General features: G+C 45.0%; 1 protein-coding gene across 1 annotated transcript; it reads left to right on the forward strand.

Annotated features, from left to right (window-relative positions):
- Positions 1–6,827: 6,827 nt before the first annotated feature.
- Positions 6,828–7,778, forward strand: LOC307038096 (olfactory receptor 6N2-like; the record flags this gene model as incomplete). The annotated part of the gene is made up of 2 exons (XM_079679391.1): positions 6,828–6,869; positions 6,984–7,778. The coding sequence occupies 2 exons, from the start codon at positions 6,828–6,830 to the stop codon at positions 7,776–7,778; spliced, it is 837 nt and encodes a 278-aa protein (XP_079535517.1).
- Between the last annotated feature and the right edge of the window lie 1,664 nt (positions 7,779–9,442).

Consider the following 9,442-nt stretch of genomic DNA (forward strand, 5'->3'; position numbering starts at 1 on the left):
TTCCTCCATGAAGTTACACAGCCGTTTTTTTTCTGAGTCCTCTCAAAAACCGGGTTTCCGATTTCGTGCAGACAGTAGCTTGAAAAACATGAACGTTTTTTTCGGACGGAGAAGGGGAAGTTTGGATTCGCCTCTCCGTTGTAAATTGCAACGGGGGGGTGGAAAAGTGTTCGGGGCTTCGGCCCGAAGCGCCGAAGGGTTGAGCATCTCGAGCCCCTTCTCCGTTGGCACTGAGCCCCTTCTCCGTTGTAATTTTTCAAAACTTCATTTTTGATTATTTTAACATATAATTGACCGTTTTCTTTCATTTCTTTTTCTTTCCACGGGTGGGGGCCTATGGCAGGCCGCCTATGAGCTCCCAAATTCGGCCCGGATCCTCCGGGATTTGTGGATAAGCTCCATAAACTGACAAAGTCATCCAAATATGTCGCTTTTATAGCCCAAAGATATATAATGCAAATACATTAAAATAGTAAAAGGTACAATTGTGCTCCGCATTACCCGGAATTTGATTTATATAGCCCCGAAAAAATGATTAAAAATGATTTTCGTGGGAAAAAGTGTTAAAACGCCTGATTAAAGCATATGCAGGACCCCAGCGAGCTCCAGACTATGTGCATTGTGTCAGGGGGCCTTGTGAATGATAGCACCCATCATTTAAACGCAAAGGCCACGATTAAAAGTCACTTTTAGGGGGAAAACGCCGGCTCTGTCCATTTCGTTAACAAACTGATAGGCAAATGGACAAGCGGGGAAAACGGCCGAGTCGCTGCTCCAGGCTGTGTGCATTGTGTTAGGGAACCCTATGAAGGGTGTACATGAGTGTATACATGTTTTAAATAGTAGGATACCTCCAGGGCGCATCACCACATTTTACAAGCCAGGGAAGGTGCATGGATCCTGGGTAAACATTGATTAAGTATTTTTAAATGTGTGGAACAGTGTTTTGTCACTTTCAAAACTCTCCTGTCATAGACCGGAGAAATTGGGTCGATGTTGTATTCAATCTGGCCGTTAATATTCCAGTGAGACGAAGTACGTACATTGACCGGAGTTGTCCCATGTTAATTTTGTCCAAAAACTGGAGCATTCCCTAGCCTGGGCTATAAAGTGTGTTGAAACAACCTGTCCTCTGGGTGCGCTCTTTGGGGGGGTCTCGCAGAGCCGCTCCTCTCTGGCTGCTGCTGCAGATTTCCGTCCATTCCCTAACACAATGCACATAGTCTGGAGCTCACTGGGTCCTGCATATGCTTTAATCAGGCGTTTTAACACTTTTTTCCATGAAAATGATTTTTATTCACTATCATAGGGCTATATAAATCAAATTCCGGGTAATGCAGAGCACAATTGTACCTTTTACTATTTTAATGTATTTGTATTATATATGTTTAGGCTATAAAAGTGAAATCTTTGGGTGACTTTGTCAGTTTATGGAGCTTATCCCACAAATCCTGGAGGTTCCAGGCCAACTTTGGGAGCTCATAGGCGGCCTGCCATGCGCCCCCACCCGTGGAAAGAAGATAAAATGAAAGAAAACGGTAAATTATATCTTAAAATAATCAAAAATGAAGTTTTAAAAAAAATGTTGAATTTTTTCTAAGAGCCAACGGAGAAGGGGCTCAAAAGTGTCCGGCGCCTCGGGCCAAAGCCCCGGACACTTTTCCCCTCTCCGTTGCAATTTACAATGGAGAGGGGAATTTAAGCCTCCCCTTCTCCGTCAAAAAAATCCATTCATCATTTTCAGACGACTGTCTCTACAATATCGGAAACCCGGTTTTTGAGAGGACTCAGAAAAAAAACGACTGTGATTTCCTGGATGAATTCATCCACTAGATGTGCACTCTGGCTCAGATACATTTTGTTGCCCGGAGACCCCCCTGCATGGTTCTTACCAAACTTTAAGTTTGCAAACTGGTCTCTGGAGGAATGTAAGGGGAGTTGGCAGGGGACTCTACCCGCATTATGAGGCACTATTTTTGGATACTTTTTTTCCTTTTCACCCCTTTCCTATGGATTTCCAAAAAGTTAACTCAGACTTTTTTCTGATTTCTCACTGATCGAATGGCAAACGTGACCCACCATCGGAGGGTCTTCTCCCCCGGTCCACGTACCGGTGCTCTGGCGGTCGGTTCCTCCGAACTGCGGGTTCGACTCTGATGGCCTGGAGGGTGTGCTGCGTGGGGGTAACCCTGCTTGTCTCTTACCTCCCGGGCCGACCGATATGAAGTGTTTCCAAGACGAACCGTCCGACTCAGGGGTCCCACCACGGGTTCCGCAGCGGGGTGGAAGTTCCACCTCCCCACTTTGCAGCGGAGTGCCAAGCAAACATCTGTTTCTCTAATCCTCCACTGTTGCATAGCGGCTTAGTCGGCTGCAGCATTCAGCAATTGGCCTCGGTTCCCTCGGGGACCACGGCTCGGTGGCTTCACATGATATAGGGTTGACCCTACTTCATCACAGGCTACCTGTTTGATTCTGCGTAACAACCACATATGCTTGTCTGCAAAGAGGGCACTGCCTGGTCCCGCCTGGGTGTTCCTCTACGGCTAATGTCCAGCCAGCTGCGGTATCAGCAAACTTGACCCGCCATCGGAGGGCCTCCTCCCCGGGTCCACGTGCCGGTGCTTGGCGGTTGGTTCCTCCAAACTGCGGGTTCGACTCTGCTCCTGGAGCGCTCAGGCAAATATGTGTATTTGCCTGAGCGATGAAAATAAACAAAGAATGATATTTTACAGGACATGACGGAGCTCAGGAGTCTGCACTTTGAAGCTCATCGAGCAGACAAAGATATGTGTATTTGCCTGAATGATGGAAATAAACAAAGAATGATATTTTACAGGAAATTAAGGGCGGCACCGCCCTTAATTTGTTTGGCCCTACAATATATTGTTCAAATATAGCATGATATGTCCCCTTTAAAATAAAAATAAAACTGTGTTGATTCTGAGTCTTCTACATCCAACTCACAGGTTTATCATTGCTTTGAGAAAAAAGATGATTAATTTACGCCTTTTAGAAGGGCTGTTCTGGGTATGTCATTTTCGAGCATGAGGCCTGAAAAACAGGCTCGGGAACATAACATTAGCCACATGCTAATGCTAAGAAGCAAACAGGTCAGTGTGTTAATGAGGTCACCTGAGAGCAGCTCGTTAACAGCTCTCATTAAGGCCGGAGCTCGTTAGTCCACAGAGTCCAAGCTGCAGCTCATTAACCACAAACATCATTTCATCATCTGCAGGATGTTTTTACCGCCCTGACCTCTGCCCTGCAGGCTTCTCACTTTATGTGAGTGACATCTCAGTACTTTAGTATGTACGTGTACTGTCTGAGAGCATGAGGGCCAATATGTAGTATGTTAAAATGCACTCTCAGTACTGGATGGTGCATCATACCGGTCAAACAGTTGAGAGTAGACGTAAAAAGTAAATTCACCAACGTATTTTGTCGTAGAAGCATTTCTAATTAGCTGTCTAACTTTGGCTTTTTTGTATTAAATGAGTGGAGTTGTCGTCTTTGTCCAGCACAGTGATGGAGAGAGGGGGTTGAGCTGCCAGTCAGATTACATTAGAGGCCGTAACGAGGACACAACGGGTATTTCCCCGTGGGACACGAAGAGCTGTCTCCTGGTGTGTTTTATTCATAATGAGTAATATTGCACAATGACCAAGAAAGACGGATGATTGAAATATAATAAAATGTCTCTGAGGATCATGTCCATCCCGAATAAGTGAAAGATTGTGTTTTTCTGGTTAATTAAATGTGTGCTCTGTCATGAATGTTAATTGGATGTCAGTCACACTGGATGTGCTCATGAAGGGAACAGATGCTAACCAGCGGCCCACAGCGCTGCACGTGTTCCTCCTTTAACACGTTTAGACTCAAAACCAAACATCATCTAGCAAATAGATGGATAATGAGACATAGATGTTTTGCATCCATTCCCAGACAGTTTGAACCTTTCTATGCGGTGCGTGGTCGAGGATCTGTTTGTTCTGACCTTAAGGGCTGCGAGGCCCTAAAGACACTGCTCCTGTATCAAATGCACACATTGATGCCACCAAATAACACAATGAAAATAGAAAGTATTACAAACAGAACCGTCTTCAGAACGCGTTACTGTAATAATATTACTTTTGTCGGTAACGGAGTAGTGTAACGCGCTACTTTTATAATTCAGTAATCACACTACAGTTACTAACATTGCCCCGACACGCGTTACTTCGTTACTTACTAAAAATCAGTCATAATCACACTGACAGACAAGAGGGGTTTCCGCCGCAGGTTTATATATGTACGTAATCTGCGCGACTTGCGCGTCCACATCTCCACGTGCATAAACATGGCTGAGTCAGCGATAACTTTCGAGGGGTGGAGGTATGCCCATTATTTTGAGTTTGTCCGAAGAATAGACAGGAATGTGACGGTGAGGTGCAAACTGTGTCCAGGCCAGAAGCTGTTATCCACTGCTGTAAACACCACGTCCTCAACAAGCACCTGCAAAGAACACATGCTAAGGTCAAGCTAACGCACACGCTATTTGTCGTTTGTTTATATCACGCAGTCTGTTCTTCTTCTCTGTCTTCCGGTTGTTGCCTGTTTTGAATGACAAATACACACTACCGCCCCCTGCTGGTAAGGAAAGTTATTGCCACTCACGCATGCGCAGTTTGTACGTGCTCGCCAATTAAAGTAACGAGTAAAGTAACGAGTTACTTTATGTAGATAGTAACGAAGTAGTGTAATATATTACATTTTTTTAGTAACAACCCCATCTCTGCATATGACAAATATGTGAGGGTGAGGAAGTCAGAGCATCGTCCGATGAGCCGGGGCCCAACTTAACCCCTGTGTGTATCTGATACCTGAACATATTACTAACATCAAACAAAGCACTGAACTAATCAAAGGAACACTTTCAATATTTACTATTTTAAGATGTTTGTCTGTTTTACATTAACTTGACATTGCCTTCTCAGAACCTGCCATTCCAAACAACAAGATATTTGTGATTGGCCGATGACCTTTAATGAATATATAATGATCTCCACGGAGGAAGAAGGATGGTGATAAAAGCAGCAACACAGCTTCATGTTCACTGAGAGGCTGTCTCTGTCTGTACGTACTTCATCATATCTACATTAATGTTATATTAATGTTTCACCAGCTGGTCTTAGGTCAGTTTCTCCTCAGGTTCACTGAGAGGCTGTCTCTGTCTGTACGTGCTTCATCATATCTACATTAATGTTATATTAATGTTTCACCAGCTGGACTCAGGTCAGTTTCTCCTCATGTTCACTGAGAGGCTGTCTCTGTCTGTACGTGCTTCATCATATCTACATTAATGTTATATTAATGTTTCACCAGCTGGTCTCAGGTCAGTTTCTCCTCATGTTCACTGAGAGGCTGTCTCTGTCTGTACGTGCTTCATCATATCTACATTAATGTTATATTAATGTTTCACCAGCTGGTCTCAGGTCAGTTTCTCCTCAGGTTCACTGAGAGGCTGTCTCTGTCTGTACGTGCTTCATCATATCTACATTAATGTTATATTAATGTTTCACCAGCTGGTCTCAGGTCAGTTTCTCCTCATGTTCACTGAGAGGCTGTCTCTGTCTGTACGTGCTTCATCATATCTACATTAATGTTATATTAATGTTTCACCAGCTGGTCTCAGGTCAGTTTCTCCTCATGTTCACTGAGAGGCTGTCTCTGTCTGTACGTGCTTCATCATATCTACATTAATGTTATATTAATGTTTCACCAGCTGGTCTCAGGTCAGTTTCTCCTCATGTTCACTGAGAGGCTGTCTCTGTCTGTACGTGCTTCATAATATCTCCATTAATGTTATATTAATGTTTCACCAGCTGGTTTCAGGTCAGTTTCTCCTCAGGTTTCGTGTTCACGTGATAATATTTCTGTCTTTTCCTGATTCATTATGAAACTAAATATGTACTTTATATTAATGCTGTATATATTAATGTTATATAAATTGAAGTTAATGTTTAAACAGGTGGATTCAGGTCAGTTTCCCCTCACGTTTCGTGTTCCTTGTGCTAACGTTAGTTTAATATCTCACTTATAAATGTTATTTTGAAATCATAAATGTTTCTTACATTATTGTTATATATTCACGTTAATGTTTTAACAGCTGGACTCAGGTCAGTTTCTCCTCATGTTTACTGAGATTATGTTTCTCTGTTTTCATGATTAATCATATATTAACATTCTTTAAATGAATATTATATATACTATTAATGTTCTGTGTATATATTAACATAATTGTTGAAACAGCTGGTCTCAGGTCAGTTTCTCCTCATGTTTCTCCTCATGTTTCGTGTTCACATACATTCAATGGTTCACTGTGGTGATGCATAATGTTTTATGTATTAATATTTTAACAGGTGGATTCAGGTCAGTTTCTCCTCATGTTTCGTGTTCCTTGTGATTGTTCTGCTGGTTTATGACTAATTTCACATATTAATCTCATGTTTCTCATTTTTCGTGTTCATTGCGATGATGCTTTTGCCTGTTTCTGATTCATGATAGATATTTATCATTGACTTATACGTTAATGTTAAAGCAGATATTTTAGTATCTGATTAATTATCTGTGAATTCATATTCTATGAATACACGTTTTAAATATGAATGTTAAATAAATGTGTGTTCTAAATATTCCAGTTTCCTTATTACTGCTGTATATGTCAATGTGATATAAACTAATGTTATATCCTTTATTTAGATGTTAACAGGTTGGTGAGCTCTGTTGTTGTTACTGTTGTTGTTGTTGACCTGAGGTCACAGCGTGTTGTTTGTTGGGGTCTCCTCATGACGTCAGCAGGGTTTAACGTGACCTCGTCCCTGACGCTGGTCGGTTTCTCCTCGCTGTCTGGCCACAGCTCGCTCTTATTCTTCGTGTTTTTGTTGCTGTACCTCTTCGTGTTGTTCAGTGACTCTCTTGTGATTTATATTATCTGTTCGCAGCGAGCTCTTCACCGGCCCATGTTTGCCTTCGTGGCATCATTTCTGCTGAACTCTCTCACAGTCGGCACACTGATTTATCCTAAACTTCTGTCAGACCTGTTGCTGTCCGGCTCCGGCTTGGTGCAGGTGTCCCGGACTTTTTGTCTGTGCCAGGGTTTCTTTGTTTCCTCTCTTGGTGGAGCTAGCTTCATGCTATTGTCGGCCATGGCCTTTGACCGCTACCTGTCCATCTGCCACCCGATGCACTACGCTGTGCTGGTAACTCCTGCCAAGGTGGTGCTGATGCTGCTTCTCTGCTGGATGCTGCCTGTTATTCTAGGGGTAGTCTCAATGCTGCTGATTAGCCGCTTACCGCTCTGCAGGGCGCAGCTCGACAGGGCCTACTGCGACATCTACAGCATTTTGAGCCTGAGCTGTGGTGGTGCTGAAGAGCAGCTGAGTGGAATTTACATTCTGCTGATCGTCACAGCCATAGTCTTCCTGCCTGCCACCTTCATGCTCTTCTCCTACGCTAGGATCCTCTCCATCTGTCTGCGGCGCTCACGTAGCTTCAGCAACAAAGCTCTACAAACCTGTCTTCCTCACCTGCTCGTCTTCTTTAACTATTCCATCAGCGTCTACTTAGATATGATGCTTCGCCGCCTGCAGAGCAACAGAGAATCTGACTCCACCCTCATCACCTCCATCCTGATGATGCTAGTACCCACTGTACTGAACCCAGTGGTGTACGGACTGAAGTTAAAGGAGGTGTTAACGCATGTGAAGAGGCTGCTAAGCTGCCGCAGAGACAGCTGATCCCAACACTGTTTGATTGCCCCACACAAAGGTCCATGTAGACAGAAGCACTTGGTGCACATCAGGAGAAACAGTGCGGCCCATATTCAGTTGATCACCACGAACATAACTGAGAGCGGGAAAGATTTTCAAGGCCCCCTTCTTAGCTCCACGTCCCCATGGGCCATCTCCAAGAGGGTCCCGTCTCCGTCCTCCCCGAGAGGGTCCCGTCTCCGTCCTCTCCAAGAGGGTCCCGTCTCCGTCCTCCCCTAGAGGGTCCCGTCTCCGTCCTCTCCAAGAGGGTCCCGTCTCCGTCCTTCCCTAGAGGGTCCCGTCTCCGTCCTCTCCAAGAGGGTCCCGTCCCCGTCCTCCCCTAGAGGGTCCTGTCAACTTCTATATCTAATCAAATATGAATAGGTGACATAAAAGAAAAGTACCAAAATGTATGAACAAATACAAAAATTAGAAATTAAAAAGTATAAATACGGAAACAAAATATTAAGAATACTGTCAATACCGTTCCGGTGCATAATATGTTTAAGGTACTAGAAGATTGTTTATTTATGTTAAACGTATATTTGAGGTTTGCATTTCGAAGGAAAAGGTTCCCAGAAAACTTCAAACATATTTAGTATTCCAGCGTGTGAGGTGGTCTACTAGGGGCCGTGGTGGTTGTACAGCCTGACCGCTGCAGGAAGGAAGGGCCTGTGGTATCTCTCTCTGAAACACCGTGGAGCAGCAGCCTCACTGAAGGAGCTGTGGTATCTCTCTCTGAAACACCGTGGTGCAGCAGCCTCACTGAAGGAGCTGTGGTATCTCTCTCTGAAACACCGTGGAGCAGCAGCCTCACTGAAGGAGCTGTGGTATCTCAGTCTGAAACACCGTGGAGCAGCAGCCTCACTGAAGGAGCTGTGGTATCTCTCTGAAACACCGTGGAGCAGCAGCCTCACTGAAGGAGCTGTGGTATCTCTGTGTGAAACACCGTGGAGCAGCAGCCTCACTGAAGGAGCTGTGGTATCTCTCTCTGAAACACCGTGGAGCAGCAGCCTCACTGAAGGAGCTGTGGTATCTCTCTCTGAAACACCGTGGAGCAGCAGCCTCTCTGAAGGAGCTGTGGTATCTCTCTCTGAAACACCGTGGAGCAGCAGCCTCACTGAAGGAGCTGTGGTATCTCTCTCTGAAACACCGTGGAGCAGCAGCCTCTCTGAAGGAGCTGTGGTATCTCTCTCTGAAACACCGTGGAGCAGCAGCCTCTCTGAAGGAGCTGTGGTATCTCTCTCTGAAACACCGTGGAGCAGCAGCCTCACTGAAGGAGCTGTGGTATCTCTCTCTGAAACACCGTGGAGCAGCAGCCTCACTGAAGGAGCTGTGGTATCTCTCTCTGAAACACCGTGGAGCAGCAGCCTCTCTGAAGGAGCTGTGGTATCTCTCTGAAACACCGTGGAGCAGCAGCCTCACTGAAGGAGCTGTGGTATCTCTCTCTGAAACACCGTGGAGCAGCAGCCTCACTGAAGGAGCTGTGGTATCTCTCTGAAACACCGTGGAGCAGCAGCCTCACTGAAGGAGCTGTGGTATCTCTCTCTGAAACACCGTGGAGCAGCAGCCTCACTGAAGGAGCTGTGGCATCTCTCTCTGAAACACCGTGGAGCAGCAGCCTCACTGAAGGAGCTGTGGTATCTCTCTCT

This window comes from Notothenia rossii (assembly GCF_949606895.1).
Source record: "Notothenia rossii genome assembly, chromosome: 4".
In the NCBI taxonomy this organism is placed as follows: domain Eukaryota; kingdom Metazoa; phylum Chordata; class Actinopteri; order Perciformes; family Nototheniidae; genus Notothenia; species Notothenia rossii.